At 36.5% G+C, this 21418-nt stretch overlaps 1 protein-coding gene, 1 long non-coding RNA gene and 1 pseudogene across 2 annotated transcripts in view; 2 read left to right on the plus strand and 1 right to left on the minus strand.

Annotated features, from left to right (window-relative positions):
- LOC123863360 (uncharacterized) overlaps nucleotides 1-19699 on the plus strand; it is a 121818-nt gene extending 102119 nt beyond the window's left edge. Inside the window, exon 4 of the long non-coding RNA XR_006795543.2 lies at nucleotides 19638-19699. This is a non-coding gene — a long non-coding RNA (uncharacterized LOC123863360). The remainder of the gene's footprint in view (nucleotides 1-19637) is intronic.
- Nucleotides 1-21418, minus strand: part of IFT57 (intraflagellar transport 57) — a 53313-nt gene that overhangs the window by 21206 nt on the left and 10689 nt on the right. The window contains exons 5-6 of the mRNA XM_045902822.3: nucleotides 20559-20627; nucleotides 4174-4296 (exon numbers count right to left, since the gene is read on the minus strand). Of these exons, the coding sequence (XP_045758778.1) occupies nucleotides 4174-4296; nucleotides 20559-20627 (192 nt within the window). The remainder of the gene's footprint in view (nucleotides 1-4173; nucleotides 4297-20558; nucleotides 20628-21418) is intronic.
- LOC123835001 (5S ribosomal RNA) lies at nucleotides 5881-5990 on the plus strand (annotated as a pseudogene).

A 21418-nucleotide genomic window follows, 5' to 3' on the forward strand; every position in this document is an offset into this window, starting at 1 on the left:
TTATTACCACATCATATATACCTTTACTAGGGAAAAAAAACTGGAAAGATTTACCAAAGTGAATACTTTGAGCCTGATTCCTTATGTGAGTCTGATTCTATTCCCATGTAAGACTATAATGCTGACGTTTTAAAATATTCCCTTAAATGATGGAAGTATTAGTACAGAAATTTTGTAAACTCTTCCTGAATACTGATATAGGCACTGAATATAAGAGGGCCATGATAGAACATAATAATATTATAATAACAATACTGTAATTTAACAATAATTAACATTTATTTATTAGGCATTAATTATGTCTCAGACACTGTTGTTGGTGCTTTACAACAACTGTGTAAGGTAAGTAATATAATTAGTCCCATTTTACAGATTCGGAGAAGGAGGGACAGAGAGGTTTAGTAGCTTGCGCTGGATCACACATCTAATAAATGGTAGAAATGTGAATTCTGGGTACCAAGGGAAGATGTGTGAGATAGGCTCTACCTTCCCTTGATCTTTGTGGCTACCACAGTTCTACTAGGTTTCTGAAACTCTGGCCCAATAAATCAGGAATTGATAGTGAAACTAAATGTGGGATCACTAGCTTCTAATTCATAGCATACTGCCCATCCCTCTTCCCCTTGAATTGCTTCCATATTATTTTTATAATTAAAAAACAGAAGTGCATTTTAAAAAAGACTCAGAGAGGGGTGCCTGGGTGGCTCAGTCGGTTAAGCATCTGCCTTCGTTCGGCTCAGGTCATGATCCCAGAGTCCTGGGATCTAGCCCTGAGTCAGGCTCCCTGCTCAGCGGGGGAGCCTGCTTTCCTTTTCCCTCTCCCTGCTGCTCCCCCTGCTTGTGCATGCGCGCTCTCTTTCTGTCAAATAAATAAATAAAATCTTAAAAAAAAAAACTCAGATTAGGATAATTCTTGACCAGTTACAGATTTAAGTCTAGTCTGATTATAATCACAGATGTTTGCTCTTAGTTCTAAATTTCACCAGAGTACTGATGTAACACTTGTAGGCACCAACTGTTGGTCTAACAAAAAACAATAAAAAAGACATAAAAACACACAAGAAGAAAGGGAAAGAGATATAAAGAGAAAAAAAGGAGGGAAAGAACAAAAAGTGCAAGATATACAGTCACAGTGCACTAGTAATACTCATAGATGATTTTATTAGGTGGCAGTGGTATCTACTCTAATTTAGCTGTCCTCAGACTGCCCTTTTAAGGAACTGACTCCAGAGCTTTACTCACTTGGTCATAACTGAGGCATTAACTAGAATGGAATGACCCAGGATTTGGCTGAATTTATTGACTTTCTTGGCAGAACTTCTGACTGTGTGTTTAGACACATTATTCCAAGTTAGGGCAGATCTGAGTTGGTCGCTGGGTATATCACACGCTAGAAGTAATGACCAGGAGCATTCTCTATAACCAACCCTAAAAAAGGAACTACTAATATGGTCCACTCAAGGTAACATATGATAGAAGTCCTTCACATTCAGTTGTGGAACATATTATTTGTATTTTTGGCAACATATGTATTTTCCCAATGATAATTTGTTTAAGCTAATATTAAAATTTGTTTGCATTCTTTGAAAACTGTCAACAGTAACAAGTGGTGCCAGAAAAAAGGATAAGCTAGCCCAGCAATAAAAACCTAATTACAACATTAGGGAGAATATAAAATAAAATATTAGTATATGAGAGGATCTCATCAAAGCATACATACTATAATATGCAAAAAGAACAGAAAAGGAGATTTACTTTTTTTTGCAATTACCTGCCGGGAAGCATACAAGGAATAAACTGAATTTGTGAGAAAAGAAAGCAAAACAAACATTTGATCCAGTGCTAAATAAATATGGGACTTATTTACTACTAACACAAGGTCATTTTCAAGAACTTTATAATGGATTTAAATAATGGAGGCCCTTTATTACTTATTTCCCACATCTCTATGCTACTTAAAAATTAATCAAACAGTGATCAGTAAAGCACATTGATCTGAAAAAAACTCATTTTCCCTCAAACACAATGTTGAATTCTCTAAATGGTCCTAAACAGCCTGTGTTGAGTGAAAGATAATTGTTTTGGCCAAACCAAATTTGGTTTTGGTAGAGTCAGGAGTTGAGAAAGAATGCAATCTACCACGATGCAGGAGTCAACCTCTTCTGATGGAGGATAGTGAGCCTGTGAGAAACCTCATTCATGACCAGATTATTTTTATTTCTGAGGCATGAAAAACATCTCTTTATTCATTAGCCCCTTATTTTCTCAAATCAATGTATAATTTTATTTTTCTTAAGTAAAGCTGAATAAAGAATTGACCCAAAACCTGTATTTCCCACTTGATACCTCTGAAATACTTAGAGTTTGTGAAATACTAGACACAAAGGCCAAATGATCTAGAGAAGAATTTTTAAAAAGCACTCAAACATTACTTTAGGTCAGTATATTTTACCACAAAAATCTAAATTCAAAATGCTATTCATATAAAGAAAAAAAACCTTCAAAATTTTATCTGACATTTCAGAATGTTGCTTGTAAAATTTGTATAATTGATTTGGCACAGTATATCCTCATAAAATCAAGGCTGGTAATACATGGCACAAGACTAAGAGGCCAACTTTCACCTACTTAATTCTTCCCCAAATCAGGAGATCATTGACTCTCTAATAACCCAGGATTCTGATTACTGTAATATTGGTTTGTAGTAGAATTTGACCTGTACTTAGTTTTGTAAAACTGTATGTGTTAGAAGTTACATTTATACTCTTTCTTTATTCAGTTACTCCTATTACATAGAGATCAACGACCATGCTTTAAAAAGACACTCTTGTGTGATCCTATTAGGCTCTAAATGAGATGTTGGATTTCAAGAGTTTACTTAGCTTGAAAGTAAATAAATTAAACTTGCTTCCTTATGGGATTAAGATGTACCTGAGAGTTCCTCACTACATGGTTATTTTAACATGTTATTCTAACTAGAATCACAATAACCGTGATTTTTAATTTTATCAGATTTCTTCTTATAAAATTAAAGAATTAGAAATTACATTTTTACCAAAAAAATCACATTTTTGCAAATTATGGCTTCCAGCAGAGATCAAATCAGTAAAGAAATCTGTATTAACACGTATTTACATATAAGAGATACGCAAACAAAGAATTCACCCCTAATGTAGTCAAATAATGGCTATCCATAATGTTTGGGTAAATACATGGCAAACAGGCTGTAGGATTTGCCCACTTACCTTTACAGCTGCTCAGTCTAGTAAGACCTTTGCTGCCTTTATCCTATTCTAGGACTGCCCGAGGAGTCTAGGCTGCTTCTTACCCTCTCTAGGACACAGTTTTACAAGCTCAAATCCAGACATTCCGAGAATGAATTCATTTCCTAGGCACTCAGAAAACAGCAAATCTTTGGGGGTAGATACAGAACCATAGTTTCAGAGTAACAAGCTTCCTTAGAACCTTGTTCCATAATGCTGGTGCTTTTCTCCAACCTCCAAGGATAAAAACCCCTTTAGTTTCTTTACCTAGATGTCTCTCTAGTCCCTTCTGTAGACATTATTATAGTATTAATGAGAATGGTATTGTCTAGTCACCTATTAGTTTGTTCTGAAGTTCTCGTAAATTGTAGGTAAAAAGGAAACAGAAACTTGATTAAATGGGTCAGTTCATCTGGGCCCAATCCCCAAATCTTAATGCAAATGCTTTGATTATTTGCTTACTACTTGACTTTTAATCATATATACTGAATAGATTATGTAAGGCAACTTCAAGGATGTCTTCTGTTCTGCCATCCAGCAGGGTTCCAAAACCATTTTCTAACTATAATCAGTTGGTATATAGTCATGAAATTCCAATTTTGTTCACTATTCACTTAAACAAAATATGATTTCTAAGAAAATACATCAAAATGTATTGAGAAAATGCCCCTCAATCCCAAGGAAACATGGCAAGTGTTCCAAATGACTTTAAAGATCTATTGCTTTCTGTTTCCTTCTTTAATATTACACTCTTGATTCATTCAACAACAATCTGCTAAATCTCTGCTAAGACAGAACACTGGAAGCTGAATCCTACCACCTTAAATCATTCATGTAATTGGGAGTACCCCTGACCCTGAAATTGCCTTATGAAGCTCTATTTGAACAGAATGTATTCTGTCCTCTATACCTTATTGTCAGTCCTAATCGTGACTTTCAGTTGTGGTAGTACACGTTCTACTTCGAGACTCCATTCTGCAGCATCTGTTGTGGATTCCAAAATATCTTCTTGTTTGGCAGACTCGTTCATATCCTAAGAAAGGAAAGATATCACAAGATTGAGAGTTTATAAAAAGAAACAGTAAAATTTTGAGGCATTTTAGCAGGACTGCACAATTTATACCAAGCAGGGTAGTGTCAAAATTAGTGGCAGAAGTTCTTCTCTGTCCTCCTAGCCACGTTGCAAGAAAACAAAGCACAAACCTGGTAGAATGGCACAATTAGCATTTTTAAAAAGAAGCAAATATATGATTCAACCGTTTTGACAAAAAACAATGCTTTTGAGATATCAGAGTGAACTCAATGGGAATACTATCAAATGAACAAGCCATTTAGTTATGTTAATTGGTAACAGTAAAGGAGTACACACATTCACACATTTGGTAAGAAAATATTGTCTCAGTTTGAGTTTTCTATGCTGAAATACAAACCCCAAATCTGAAAGACAAAAAAGATAAGATCCCAGAAGCCAAGGGGTCACTACTTAGAAATTTTTTGTTCATAATTAAAGTGATATTTTGGTTAGGTCTAACTATAACATAGCTTTAAAATGTGATTTAACACAGACCTATTTGAACTCAAAAAGGGTGGGGGCCACATTTCTGCATTTGGTTTCTGCTGTTGAGTAATAAAATCAATCCATGCCTGTTTTTCAGTTACAAAAGGAAAACCTTTTTTTGTGTGTGTTTTTTTGTTTTTTCATTTTCTCAGTCTTTCACATTTCGGCATTAAGTATATATGGATCTGAAACTGTAAAGAATATACAAGTTGATGATTTAAAGATAAAGCCTAACACATTAATTTTGGTAGCAATTTTTCCTTTAAGCTTCCTTGATAAATTAAATGTAGAAACATAAAAATTTATTAATATAGAAAAAATGAAACCTGAGAGATACAAACAGCCAAATACATATGTACATGGATTCCAGTTTGAACAAGCAATCTGTAAAAAGATGTTTTTGAGACAATCAGGGAAATTTGAATGTGGAAGAGTATTAGATGATGTACGGAATTACTACTAATGTTATAGGTATTATAATGGCATGACGGTTATGTTTAAAAACAAGGCCTTATAAATTAGAGACAAATACTGAAATATTTACAGGTAAATGGACGTGATGTCTGAAATTTAAGATGCTACAAGGCAAAGGAAAAAGAGGGGGCCTCTAGAGGAAACACGGTTGACAAACTATTAACTGCTGAAGCTGGGTAATGTTACCTAAGAGTTCATTATCTTGTTCTCTCCACTTCTGTTTATGTTTGAAATTTCCCATAATACAAAACTTAAAAATAAAAGATTATATAAAAAGCTCATGGTGAAATTTCATTCTCAGTGTGAATTTATGTCACTAAAAGACGTTTCTATACAAAGGCTTATTAAACTAGTCTTTACAATCCAGTCTAACGCTAAGTATAAGAATAACCTTATATCAGGATTTGTATTTTGGTGGGAGATTGAGGTCTTTAAGGGCTTTAAACTCCCGACTGAGTCTCTAGAACACTGCTGGCATTAGAAAGCCTCTCTCTCCCACCTCCTAGCTCATATTAGCAAGTCCTGAACAGACTCAGAGCCCTAAAAGGAGCATATGTTGCTTTTTGTTCAGAAATTCAGGGGGCTGTCTACGGCCATACCACCCTGAACGCACCCGATCTCATCTGATCTCGGAAGCTAAGCAGGGTCGGGCCTGGTTAGTACTTGGATGGGAGAAATTCAGGGGGCTATATACTTCTACCACACAATTAGAGGATGGATAACTAATACATGCTTTCCCATTTTACAATATATGGTCTGAATTTATTCAGGTATGTTCTACTTAAAAAACCAGAAGTATAAAAAAATAAGCATTAATATAAGTAAAATGTGGAAACTCTAAGTGAAAAATGCTCAAGATTCTGCTTCAAACATTAAGGTGCTCACTTTAATATAGAAACATTGTATTATTTTGAGTACTAACAGAATGCTACATGCATCTATATAAAGTGAATCAGGGTAGCACAAGAGCACCATGGGGGGGGGCAGTATTCACAAAGTAGACACCTGTGAAGTTTTATGAGACAAATGTGACAGCAGGAGAAGCGAGACAGTCTCCCAGTTGAAACCTAAAGCCACAGGGAACGTTTTCTGTTCTGCCACTGAGACAAAGGGGCATGTCCTCTCAGCAGCAATTCTGTATGATTCTTAATAGAACGTAGATGTTCTGGTCCCTGATTTACAAATAAGTTTTGCTTATGGAACCACAATTTGGGTGAACTGAAGTTGGGTACTGCTGATTAAATACCGAAGCCAATTCTCAACTCCATCCCCTCATTCCCATTCCTTCTTTTTCCCTTCCCTACAGGAGGGGGGAGTCCAGAATCACCAAACAAGGCTGGAGAGGGTACTCATCCATAGTCCCACTTTCTTCAGGCCTCAACTCATAGGACTGTTCAAGTTGTACATAACATACTCAAAGATTTTCCTCAAGGAAGGGCACATTTTTCTAATTTTCCCAAAGGCAAATGGGTTAGTAGTGGCCCTATCTGAATCAGACTCAGAATCTAAGAGTTACTAAGGTACATGGAGATCAAACACTGAATTAAGACATCCCAGTTTCATTTATATTGGCCCTTTAGTAAGTAAGAACTCTTCTTAAGTTCTTATTTGGTTCCCTTAAGCAATGATTTGCAAATTCCTACTCCCAATGTCCTAAAGTGATTTAATATAGCAGCTCAAATGTCTTCACTCACTCCTAGGCCACAGTTAATATATTGGGGGGAAATGGCCTCGTTACTAAATGAGGAAGGGCAAAAAGAGAACATTAGGCTTGGTAGAGCAGCATTAACTTATTCAAACTATATAGTCTCTTTCTGTTTCTGTGTTTGCGCTTCTATTTCCTAACTTCGTTCCTCAGTCAAAATTTCCTAACGCCTAATAAGTGGATACATTAACTGAGTGAGCCCTACATATGAAGTAGAAATCACTTTAAAACTGTGTCATGTCTTGGTTATAATAACTTGAGAAAACCTTTCCTTTCCAATTGTACCTCCATTTAATAAATGGTATTTTATGTGGAGATATTAGTAAAAGAGAAATAAACTGCTGTTTCCATTTAATCAAAATTTTATATCAGCATGACAAAATCTCAGTCCCTCTCTGAAACAGCATTAACTAAGATAAAGCATAGCTCCTGGGAAATTGAGTTTTCTAGCTAATGCTGCTGAAGAAACAATTAGAAGCTCAATAAGACACAAGCTATCCAGAAGTCTCATTTATAATTAATTAATTTACCAGTAAGCCATTTGTAAAGCTTCTACAACATGCAAGGTAAGAATCCAGGCACTGTGTTTGGTGTGGGAAGATAAAAGCATTTAATCCCTGCCTGCAAAGAGTATATAGCCTATTAGGGAGAGTCTCAGGCTAGTTTATGGAGGTAATAAATGGACCAAAGGAAAAAAAAATTATGAAAACTGACTCTAAGACTGCCAAAGGAAGAACTGAAGATAGTCTAAACCATCCTATAACATAAACCTAGGCTCAAATAGTGGGGCATACCACCAAAGTCCATTCAAGGAAGTAATCTCCCCTTTTCCAGGTAATACTAATGGGATGGTTAAGCATCTGAAGAAATACTATATTCTGTATATCTGTTTATATATATATAATAAACACATAAAATTGGATGTGTGTGTGTATATAAACATACATAGGTGTGTATATATATATAAAATTGGATGTGGCCAGTCTTATGGTTACAGAGGTAGAATAAGGGAAGGCCTCATATATCAACAAGGGAGGGTAAATAAAGCCCTTTGCAGCCTCTGAGCTGTTGGGTAGCCTACAGAGTGCTGCGAAGCTGTTCTGTCACACTAGGTTAAACGCAGTACAAAATTTGATACATCTTCAAAATATCTTCACCTCTTAATTAACACTGGAGACTCCAGGTAGGCCATGACTACCAGCAGGGGAAGTAATGGATCTGATATTAACAGAGGGAGACTGGCCCATTAACAAGTATATTTTTTAAAATTTACATTCAATTAATTAACATATAGTGTATTATTAGTTTCAGAGGTAGAGTTCAGTGATTCATCAGTCTTATATAACACCCAGTGCTCATTACATCACATGCCCTCCTTAATGTCCATCACCCAGTTACCCCCTTCCTCACCTCCCCTCCAGCAACCTGCAGTTTGTTTCCTATGATTAAGAGTCTCTTATGGTTTATCTCCCTCTCTGATTTCATCTTGTTTTATTTTTCCCTCCCTTCCCTATGATCCTCTGTTTTGTTTCTTAAATTCCACAAATGAGTGAAATCATGTAACTGAATGGATAAAGAAGATGTGGTATATATATATATATATATATATATATATATATATAATGGGGTATTACTCAGCCATCAAAAAATGAAATCTTGCCATTTGCAATGATGTGGATGGAACTAAAGGGTATTAGGCTAAGCGAAATAAGTCAATCAAATAAAAAGACAATTACCATTAACAAGTATTAATACAGAAAACCGTCACAAGTGATACAGTAGAAGCACTGGTCACATTTTTGGTATACCTGATGAAATACTATCTTAAGCAAAGAATTAAAAAAAAAAATCTCTTTGGAGTGAAACTATTTCTAGTATGTAGTACATACTCATTATTGGAAAACTCCATAAGGGAAAGGGGACTAAACATTACTGGACAAAGCAATGTTGACTCTGACTTCCTGATACCAGCAACAGTTACCTATTCATTTCAGTTCTGCTATAATAACAAAAATCTAGTTATTATATTGGGATCTTTTTGATCCCAAGGGTCCAAATCAGGTTGGGCATTTAGCTCTGGTTAAGACATTCCACTGGGAATGAAGAAGAAAGCTAGAAGTAGGGTGAAGTAGAGTTTCTAAAATTTGACTAATCATGGATACCCTACAGTACTTCCCTTACTGCGGGAGAAATACCTTGTCTGGTAAAGGGAACATACATGGCTGCATGGGCAGACCCAAGAGTGAAGTTCAAGGCTCAGGCATCCATGAGAAGATGTTTCCTCAGGAATGGGACCCTGCATCAGAAGTTACAGAGAGATCTTAAATTCAGATAGGAGCCTGGCCAAGAAAACATAGATCGTGAGGGCCTGGGCAGAAACTGGATTCACAGACTTTCTGGTGAAAATGGGAGAAAAAGGGAGGACCAGCAGATCCTAACAATGAATTAATGAAGCAAGAGCAAGTAGAGGCTCTTGAATCTTCAATTACCAAGCCCAAATCCCTATCTAAGAATGAGATAGACTGTCAGACTGGATCCTGGAAACTGGTAAATGCTGACACTTACTAACCATAATTTAATCTTTTTATGATGTCTCTTATTATACTAATTCTGTAATACAGTGATGCTCTCAGGACTGAGAAACCTGGGTATGACTGATCCTGCATTAAATGTTCCCAGATAGCTATAATTTTGCATTCTTATGTCTGCTTTTAAAGTTTTCCTGTAGCCTTTCTTGGTATCAAATGCCAATGGTCACCTCTGGTTGTCTGCTTGATTGCCTGTAGCACCTCTTCCTCCTCCTAAACTTCTATGGGCTTAGAAACCTAGTATCCAAGTTTGTTAGAATTTAGGCAAAGTGAGAATACAGGGGAAATATGTGAGAGCTGGTGAGAGTGGTGGTGGTGATGATAACGTTGGGACTCTTCACAGATTTTTTTTTTTTTTTTTTAAGATTTTGTTTATTTGGGGCGCCTGGGTGGCTCAGTTGGTTAAGCGACTGCCTTCGGCTCAGGTCATGATCCTGGAGTCCCTGGATCGAGTCCCGCATCGGGCTCCCTGCTCAGCAAGGAGTCTGCTTCTCCCTCTGACCCTCCCCCCTCTCATGTGCTCTCTCTCATTCTCTCTCTCTCAAATAAATAAATAAAATCTTAAAAAAAAATTTATAAGATTTTGTTTATTTGAGAGAGAGCATGCACACATGTGAGTGGGGGGAGGGGCAGAGGAGGAGGAAGAGGGACAAACAGACTCACACTGAGTGTGGAGCCCTACACTGGGCTCCATCTCACCACCCTGAGATCAAGACCTCTCCGTAAACCAAGAGGTTGATGCTCAACAGACTGAGCCACCCAGATGCCCCTTCATAGACATTTTTTTAATGGAAATGGTTATACTTACTTTGGTTGTTCAGAGGCCTTTTTGGAATCTTCCTAATTTGACACTTAGATCCATATAGGAAATAGGATAGGTGGCCAACAAGCTAAGTACTAACTATATATGGCATTACTATTATTTTTTAAAGATTTATTTGGGAGAGCGAGCAAGCGTTGGGGGGGGAGAGGCAGAGGGAGAGGTAGGGAAAGAATTTCAAGCAGACTCTGCGCTGAGCGAGGAGGCCAACTTGGGGTTCAATCCCAGGACCCTGAGATCAGGACCTGAGCCAAAATCAAGAGTCAGACCAACTGAGCCACCGAGGTGCCCCTGGCATTACTATGTATTAAACAGGGTTTTTCCTAAGGGTATCTAATGTCCCTCTTTCTTTATCACTGATCAGTAAAAAGCTAGAGGGATAAATAAGGTATTTCAATCAAGAAAAGTGTTTCCTTGAAATCCAGTGATTTTAACAAATCACACTGAAGGCACAGAGTTAAAACCTTTCATGTCCCTACAAGTCAATTCTTCTTCATGATTAAAGAAGCATAAATCATGAGTCTGATACACTATTTTCTTTTCAAATTAGGTTTTAAATGATTTAACACTATATTACTATGAACAAAAATGTTTAATACCATACAAAAAGTATTTTCAGATTTGTTCTGAATAGCTAAATTAAACCCTGGCTATAATCCATCAAAAGAAATAGATAGATGGTAACCTCTGTCTTTAAATATATGAAGTTCATAAAAGTTTTCAATTCAATTTTAAGACTATCAGAAGAAATTTTATTCTGTTATAATGTGGACTAAGATTTGAATAAATTATGCTCACAAATAAAAAAAAGTTAAAAAGCTCCCTACACACAAAATCAATTTAATTTTCTAATAAGAAATCTGAAATTATTTTTGAATGAGAATTCAACTTCTAGTAATTATTCCTGTTTAATATCTCAAACACCTGTCTTTGCTACTATTTCAGCTATTTTAATGTACAGAGTGCTAAGGTAAAATCATCCCTGATTTTTTTTTTTTAAAGATTTTATTTATTTATTTGACAGAGAGAGACACGGCGAGAGAGGGAACACAAGCAGGGGGAGTGGGAGAGGGAGAAGCAGGCTCCCCGCAGAGCAGGGAGCCCGATGCGGGACTCGATCCCAGGACCCTGGGATCATGACCTGAGCCGAAGGCAGTCGCTCAACCGACTGAGCCACCCAGGCGCCCCATCCCTGATTTTTAATTTTCTCAAGATAAAAACCAAAAGAAAGCACCCCAAGAAGTATGTATGGAAAAACTACCATAGACACTATAGCTGGTGTTATAGAGTATACAAAAGTAAGTTTAATTCTTTATGGAATGAATATCTATAAGGCATCTTTTCTCTGAGATGGCAACCTATGGATATACCAGTGCCCAAATACATTTGAAGAGCTCAATTCATATACCTACTGTGAGGGACATGAAAATCCAATTAACTGTCAAGATTACATAGTCCCAAGACTCAAGGAAAAGGCAACTAAATTGTCTTGAGAACTGCCATGGTGTGGTGTAAAATGTCAAGAGGGTGGGTCTGGAATCCCATCTCTGTTCAAATTCTACCTCTACCACTTATTAGCCATTGGTCAAGTTACATAACCTCTCTAAATCTCAGGGTTCCCGTCTGTAAAATGGGGATAATGGTACCCCCACCTCATTGGAAGGGTTGTGGTGAGGATTAAATTATATGATGTATTTTAAAAGGCTTGCACAGCACCTGGCACATAGTAAGCCCCAGTGTATTTTAGCAGTTACTAATACTATTATTATATGCCAAGCATGGTACTAGATGTTTTCACCTATGTTAAATGCCCATAATAGCACCATGAATCAAGGGAGACTTATTCCCATTTTGCAAATGAGAAAAGTGAGGTATAGAGCAGTTAGCCAATTTTCCGTATGTCTCATCATTAGTAGAGTTTAGGGCCCAGGCAATGTTACTCTAGAACACAAGCTCTTAGATACCTTACCAAATGCCTATCAATCCTTGTTATATAGGTTACAACTATGTTCCCCCAGTTTATCACTTGTCTTTTTAACTTCATGGTGTTTCCCATTCCAACCTTTTGTATATAGGCTTTAATTTTTATGCATTCAGATTTATCAGTGCTTTTCTTTTGCGGTTTTTAGTTTTCTTGCCAGGCTTTACCATGCCAATTTCAACCCGTGCGTATAACGCTTGTCACTCATGTTTTTGTTTTTGTACCTCATCATTTTCTAATTTGTTGATCCATGTGGGGTTTATTTGGGTGTACAATATGAGGGAATAGCCTATCTTTTTTTGCCAGATGGGCAGCCTATTATTCCATCACCCTTTAATTGAACAGTCCAGTTTTCCCCACTTATTTGTACTGCTTCCTACATTATTAATACCACTATATCTTTGGATGATTCTTTGAACTCTGCACTACTTCATCAATCTATTTCTGTGTATAATTTTTTTTCAGACTTATGAAAAAATTACACAAATAGTACAAAGAATTCCCATATGCCCTCATCCACATTCACCAAACATTGGTATCTTACATAACCTCAGGGCAATTATGCATAAAGTGATATAGTGTTTATAGTATAGTGCTGAGATTTGGGGATATTTTCAAATTTTTCTTTATACTTTTTTGTGCCTTTGTTTAAAAAAAACAAGGAATATATTTCACTCTAAAAAAGAATAAAGTATTTTCAATAAAAGCAGGTAAAAATAATAAGTTTGATTAACTTCCAGAAACTAGATGGTATGGGTGTAAATGCTTTAGGAATTTGAATGAGAGAAGTGTGTTTTAATGGAGATGATGAGATCTAAGTTTAACCTTATAAGGATGTATGGAATGCAAATAGGCAGAAAAGAGACAAGCCAAGTGTTTATAGTCAGGAAAGCACCATAAGCCAAGATACTGAAATAGAAATGCACATGGCTTGTGAAGATCTTATCAAGAGCGACTAGGGGCTTAGAAAGGCAAATACCGGGGAGCAAAAAAAGAGTTAAATACTTTTTGAAAGACCTCAGAAGCTAAGCTGAGGAATACAAATTTTGTCCTCTAAGCTAGAAAGGAAGTCAAGAAGAGTTACAAGCAAGGTAAAATGACTTTATTTATCCAAGAAATCTTTCTTTAGCACCTACTATATGCGAGGTACTATTCAATACCAGGGACAGTTAATAAAATGTTAAAAATCCCTATGAAAGAACATTCTAATTACGTTTTATGAAGATTTATGGGTTATAGATTTGTGGGTCATAGAATTGAACGGGGCTGGGGTAATTGGGAAGGTGTCACTAAAAAGGCAGAATTTGAGTTGAACTTTGAAGGCTTAAAAGTCAGGTAGAGAGATGATGGGAAGACATTTTAGATAGGAGGCAAAGATGAGAACAGATACGCTCATAAGGTGTTTGAAAACCTGTGAGAGGATCCATTTATCTAGAATAAAGTTATTCCAGCAGAAGAAAATAAGGTTGGCTATATGGACAACTTGTCAAATTGTTAAGAGTCTGGAAATTCAGACCAAAATATTATTGTTTTATAATCTATATAAACTGACCTGTAAACAGTGAAAAGCCATCAAAAGTTACTGAACTCAGAATGACCTTTTAAAAGTCGTTTGGTAAGTAAGATAAAAGAGTAGTGAAAAATATTGTGCAAAAGGTGAGGGTGGAATTGAAAGAGGAGAATCAAAGACCACTCAGGCCATTATTGTTACATAATCCAGACAGGAGATGAAGCGGACATGACCTTGAAAGATAGCTGAAGGGATACATATGAGAGATATTTCAAAAGCAGCATCTGCAGGTCTTTGTGACCAACTAGATGTCCTGGATTAAAATGAATCATTAGACAAATATTCAAAGCACTAACACTGCGAGAGGTGGATGGGTAGGGTTGGGTGGATTTAAAGAATATAGGTTTCTGTAAGACTGAGAAAAGCACACATTCTGGGTACCCATCTAATATATGGAATTACATAATAAATATCTGCTACTGGCATGGATTCAGGAAATATAATCTATCCATTTATATGACAGCTCTCAAATGAATCCTGAAAAAGATCATATTACTTTTCATCAAATTCCCCTTAGTCATTTCTGTAGGGGAGACCTTAGGTGATAGGAGATTTAGTCTAGTGGGCCTTCAGTAAGAATCCATGTGACATATTATGAAAATAAAGACATGATATCACCAAGACTTCCTAATTTATATAAAAATGCAAGCTTCTTGATAACTTATATCCTATGTAAGCTTCTTACTCAAAAATACTCATGGCATATATATATATGTGTGTGTGTGTGTATATATATATATATAGAGAGAGAGAGAGAGAGATTGGGGCTTTTTCTACTCTCCTACAGCACATAAGAATGTTGGTAACATTCTAATCCCAATCCCTTAGTTCCAAACTCTAGGAAAGGTGAAAAATTATACAAAATAAGAAATGCATCAAGCTATGTGCTGTCCACAAGTTAGGTTATATTAATATCAGAACCCTGTGAAGAATGTGTCACCATTGTACAGAATAAGCAGAGTCACAGGTTAATTTACTAAGGCTAAGTGTCTAGTGATGTGCAGTCCCAATATGATTCAAGGATTATTTTCCACCATGGTGTCGACGTCGAAGGTATGGACTCAGATCTGGAAAGGACCTTGAGAAGTCCTTGCTTCCTACTTCTTTTTAGGCTCACAATAAAACCAGGACGGAAATAAGGACCTTTCCTATTCCAAGCGTGGATTCAAAAGCTACACTAAAGATCAAGCAAAACTCTCTTTTACACCCAGCAAGAACTGCCATTTGAGCTTCTTCTAAGCAATGCAGAGTACATCTTTTTTTCTCTAACCTACATTTTCTATTCACCTCCAGATGTAAAACTGATGGGGTGGTACAGGTTAGTTACCAGAGAAATAAAAGCATTTACTCAATCATAATGTGTTCCATCACGCTCAGACATGTGGTGCTTTAATTGTTTCTCCTGTGAAATACCAACCGCAGACTTCTCAGTCACAACACAGGAGGACAAACAAATGTTTTAGGAAAGGAGAGGAAAACCATTTTCCTCAAGCAGGAATCAGAACCAGTGATAACCGAGGGGGCAAGCTATATTGCAGTACAGAACAGTACTTTTCCCCCCCTATATTACTCAGAAATGACGTTTTGTCAAGAAGTGAAATGTAAATCAAATGTAAAATGATGAAAATTTAAAGTATTTAAGATATCAGCCAAAGTAGATCCATCTTCTTCCCTTTTTTGATTATAATCTTGCAGAATTGCCACAATGACACTCTAAAACTGAGATGACATTTTTTTTCTAAGCCCAGATTTTTGCTTCCTTACAGCTTTTGCTTTTTAAGCTAAAAATTCTCTCATTTTTGGTACAATGAATTTTTTGCTAAGTAATTAAAAACCAATTGTGTTTAAACTTTTTGAGATAGTTGGTTTTATGCTGTCTAACTCAGAATTTGGTTTCTAAAACCTCAAATTTAGCATCTCAAGGAAGAATGGTATCTATGGCATGTTTGAAAAAAATGTTTTGAAACGAAGTGATGGACATTTAAAAATAGAACTCAGAGCGCACAGCTTCCCTTCCATCTTTTCTTCACTGTGTGGGGGAGAAGGACACATCTGCGTTACGCTGCCACAACACTGCTATGATTCTGAGCTTCCAAATGGAGGGGAGCTACAAAGACCACTTGTAGTTACGGTGTAGCTGCCACAACCATGCAGGCAGTTTCCAGTTAACATACTCGAGATAGAACCAGAAATGGCCTGAACAACTGCCAAACACCTCACCACCAGCGCCTTCCTTCCCTGCTCCCACCCCTCACATCTCTGACATTCTACTGTACCCCTACCCATCAGGGGCTCTGCCCAACTGTGAGAGCTTTAATACAGCACCAGTGTCTTCCCCCATGACCACTCTCAAGGAGCCTTTGGCTAAATTTTGGATTTCAAGAATATTCAGGAATCAGAGGGACAGAGAGAATGTGGAAGTTTGTGGGCTAGCCTTGAAAACTAATATTTATCCACTTTTTTCTCTTCTAAGAAAAGCTCTATCAAAATTCAAATAGCTAACCTACAAATAAAATTTTGGAAGATAAAGTAATCCCTTACTAACTGCAAAAGTTGTTTTCTTTGACAATATTATATTTGGCAAAACCATAATTGCAGTAAGAGATAAATAAAAGGGCATTAAAATGTACTTTTTAAACCTCAGAGTAAATAAATATTCTGAAAAACAACTGCTTCCAATATAAACCAATTTCATCCCTGTAAGCATTCAACATTGATTGGAGAAACCATATTCTTAGAATGTCATTGTCAATGTTCATGAAACACTATTGCTATGTCATGATCCGAGTAGGCAGACACTTCAAAGTTTAGTCAGTGGGCACCTGGTAGCTCTTTACAAATTCTTCAAATTAGCAGTTACAGGATTCAAATATGTTGTGGTAGTCAGGAAGATCGACCACCAGGTCTCCTTCCAAGGAAAGATGTGCTGCCTCGCTGCAGGCCATGTGGCCAGCAGACAGCTTCCTGCTGCTGGCTACCTCAGGCTGTCTTACCTGCAGAGGCCACCTGGCAGTATGTCCCCTCCAGGGCAGCCTGCCTCCAGTGACTGAGCCAAGCAGGCAACACTTGCTTCAGCAGGTTGCCCAAAGCTTTGTCAGGCCTGAATCACAGCTACACTTCTCCCTCAGCCCAATTTCTTCCCCCTTCCTTTCAAAATGAACATCCTGCACCCCAAACTCTGGTCTCACTGTCCAATTCCAGAGAACGTAATCTGCAGCATGTCTTTTCCATGTACATTCTCTCTCACTCCATTTACCACAAATCTCAAGAAAATTCTGTGTATGCTCATCTTCTTGCATTATTATGATACTTAAGAGCAAGCACACTTTTTTAGGATCTAGACATCAATTTATTTAATGAAAGAAAGGAATATATTAGATTCCTCCCGGCATCATCCTACTTGGTACATAGAAGAGGTCATAATTATTGTTGAACAATTCTTTTCTCTATGAAGATTAAACTATACCTTGCCTATATAAAATAGCATTCATTTAAGCATGTATTCATTCAATATTATTCCATACTGAGCACTTTCTACACACCAGGCACAAATGAAAAAGTACTGAAGAAAGTTCCCACTCTAGAGGAGAGTGCATTCTAGTGACTGAGATAGACAACAGACAGAAATTGAGATATACAATAGACAGAAATTAATACATTGCCAGGGTCTGTAAAGAAAAATAAAGCAAGGTGAGAGAGTAGAGAATGACTGGAGAAGCATCTGTTGTTTCAAAACCGCAGCTAGAGAGGGACTGCTGTAATCCATAAACGGCTGGGGTGGCACAGTCACATCTACATTTTGTATATCAATTTCCTAGATAGTACATAACATTTTTGTTCTAGTGAAAAACTCATTGCGTGCAACTTTGCTAAAACAATATTTCCTCTGCATTGTGAGTCCACCTGCTGCATGAAACATAAAATCTTCAATCTATGTTACTAACCTATATAGCAGTTCTGTCTTGGGGAAAGAGCAGTCTAAGCCATCATAAGCTAGAGTCAGATACAGCTGTCTCAGGCAGATGGCTTTAGTGGGCAACATTATAAGCCTGCCAGATTTTTTAAAATATGAAAGGGTTTTCTCCCTCATTAGTACTTCATGGCTGACCATCTACAAACACCTGATGTTCAGACTTCTTCCTCTTGTGAAAATGCAACCATATATAGTCTTAGCTCAAAGGGGTTTATGTTATATAATCTTTGTCCAAAGGATCTAATACCTAGAAAATTTATAAAGGCACAGGTAGGGCAAAACTTACATAGTTCAATTAAGGTGAAAAATTGAAATCAGAACCTACAGGAACTTAAGAGTAGTGGTAGAGGCAAATTAAATTACTTTAAGTCCTTCCCAATTCTCAAACTACATTGTCCAGAGGGAATCTCAGGTGGCCTTTAGAGGTCTCTATTTATACTATCAATGGAAGAATAAATAACACAAATGACAGTTTTGTTCTGAGAATAACTGCATATTCATCTCTTTTGTTTTCTTCCCTTATACTTTAGAACTTTGCTGTCATTTTCAACACATATAGGAACACTGAGCACCACAGTATCCTTATTTAACGTAGGAATCAAACCATACCTATCCTGCTGAAGTTTAAAGCAAACTTAGTTCAAATTTAGCTACTGTAGTTTTATTAAGTTTTTTAAGAGTATATTGTCCCAAGGTTATAAATTTCAGTTTTTGTATCTGTAAAAGGGAGATAACAACATCTACCCAAATACTTTACAAGGTCAGTAAAGGATGTGTTTTAAAGTACAATTGACCCTTGAGCAATGTGGGAGTTAGGGGTGTGGACCCCCAATAACCGAAAACCTGGATATAACTTTTGACTCCCCCAAAATTTAACTTCTTTATTTTTTTAAATTAAAAAAAAATTTTTTTGAGAGAGAGTGTGCATGTGCGAGTTGGGGGTGGGCAGAGGAAGGAGAGAGAGAATCTCAAGAAGACTCCCCACTGAGCACAGAGCCCAACATAGGGCTCGCTCTCATGACCCCGAGATTATGACCTGAGCCAAAATCAAGAGTCGGATGCTCTCAACTGACTGATCCACCCAGGCGCCCTTCAAACACTTAACTTCTAATAGCCTACCATTGACTGGAAGGCTTTCTGATTAATTAATACATATTTTGTATGCTATATGTATTATATATTGTATTCTTACAATAAAGACAAAAGAAAATGTTACTGAAAAAAATCATAAGGAAAATACATTTCCAGTATTGTATTTATCGGAAAAAAATCCATGTGTAAGTGCACCTGTGCAGTTCAAACCCATGTTGTTCAAGGGTCAGCTGTACTTTGAAAACTACAGAGTGATCTGCAAATGTACTGTTACAACTGGAGTTTATCTGTTTGGATTTAAAATGATATACTGTATCAGATTATATTATATTCTCAAACTTCAATTGAGCAATAAAAATACATTTATTTATTGGGCATCTTCTGTGTTACACTATGGAGACTATAAAAAATGACAGTTATCTCCTATAATCAAGGAGTTTATACAAATCAGATTTGAGAAGGCGAATGTGGGAAGATGTGGTCTTGGTTTCTGCCAACACTTATTGAGCACTATCTATGTGCCAGACATCATTATAAATGCTTTATATGTAGTAACTCTTTTAATCTTTAAAAACCCTATGAAAAAGGTAATATTTTTATCCTCATTTTACAGATGAGGAAGATATGGCACAAGAATTTTTGGAAACCTGCCCAAGGTCAGACATCTAGTAAGTATTAAATGTATTAAAGTCAACTCACACATTCAGGCAAGTTAGCTACAATGTTACTTGTTATGTTTTATTGCACCTCAAGTTGGGCAGAAAACAAGAAATGTATCATTAACAGTAACAAATAACACTGACTAACATTACTAAGGCAGTAAATGACAAATGAAGAGATCATCCTGGGATAGAATGGCCGCCGAAGTCTTCATGATATGCGCCCAAAGCTATATCCAAACTTGTTTGTAGACTTTAGACAAGAAAAATAAAGGGCAAATGAGAATATTATATTCTATATATAGCTTTTTGAGCAAGCAATAGGTATCCCTTTATTGAAATATACATACAGGAAAATACAAAAATCCCTTATGTACTTTTGAAATATCTCATTGAGTGGGTTCTCGTTTATAGACTAGATTTCCTAATTAAAACAGAGCAAACATTGACTTAAAGCAATGTCTAACTACCTATCATACACCAGTCTTAAAATAATCCATTTTATTTCGAACAGTAACCACTTAAATATTTTCCTGTAATCAAGACCATTCAATGCTAGCCAAATACAATGGGAAATAACTTGAAATCAAATAATGTCTTTCTATAATAAAAAAAATGACAAATTATTTTCAGCTTATGTGAGAAGCACTGTGTTGATTTTCCATGGTGCAGACATGAGGCTGTCCCACTTGTCCCTCTGGATTTTTCTATTTGCTACAATTGTAACATTTTATATACAGGAAACAATTTTTTGAGAGCTACTTTTCACATGACACACAAAACAATGGCAAACAGTGGTTTCTACTTGTTTCAATTTCCAGCAGAACAAGTGTACTGATTGCTTGTTGGTCCTGTGTGTATCCCATGCAACTTACCAAGCGATATGTCTGGGCCTTTAAGACGTTGAGATCAATAAAGTTTTCTTCACTGTCTGTCTCCTCTTCCTTAGAAAAAAAGAGTTTTAAAAGTTAATAATTATAAAAAGTTATAATTTAAAGAATGTATTTCCAAGTTTTGACATGCATAATATACTAAGCTCAACACAAAGACTAATGCATGAAAAGGTATTTAAAAGCCTAGTGGTGTGCATAAAGTAGGGCATAATGTTATTAGCAGCTCATCTGTTTTTTGAGGTTTTGATGGTACCTTTTAAAATAGGGCCTTTTTATAGTCACTGAAAAAAGAAAAAAGCAGGAGAAGGGCCATTGCTGTAAAACTAGGGATAAATAAACATAAGAATAAAACAAGAAACACTGCAGAATGGCATATCTAAAAGAGAGAGATAATGGAAGGAGTTAATGACAACTTTGAGAACATAACTAAAACGGACAAAAATGAGGTTGACAGACACAGAATATTTTCACCTGCTCCAGGGACCAATCCCATTAATGCATATTTTTGACATCTCATCTCTTATATGCTCAAGTTTAATAAATTAATAAGATTAGTCATTAGTACTGCTTGGCTCATGGCCCCTAAAACTATTTAAAGATATTAAAATATTAAATCTATTTAAAGATATGAAATATATATTTAAGATACTAACCATGTATCTTAGATATTAACTATCTTAAAGGATAGTTCGAGTAGATTCCAAGTCGGTCCTGATCCCTGGGCCAACTGGTATGGGCGGTAGGGTCAGAAGTGACCCTTTGAGAGGCAATTCCTTTCCCAATATACAGCAAAAATGGAGTCTGAGCAGGTTCTAAAGCTGTGGAACAAAAAAAAAATAGCT

Source organism: Mirounga angustirostris, unplaced genomic scaffold, assembly GCF_029215605.1.
Source record: "Mirounga angustirostris isolate CCGP_5_RB_7025 unplaced genomic scaffold, mMirAng1.0.hap1 SCAF_1, whole genome shotgun sequence".
Lineage (NCBI taxonomy): Eukaryota > Metazoa > Chordata > Mammalia > Carnivora > Phocidae > Mirounga > Mirounga angustirostris.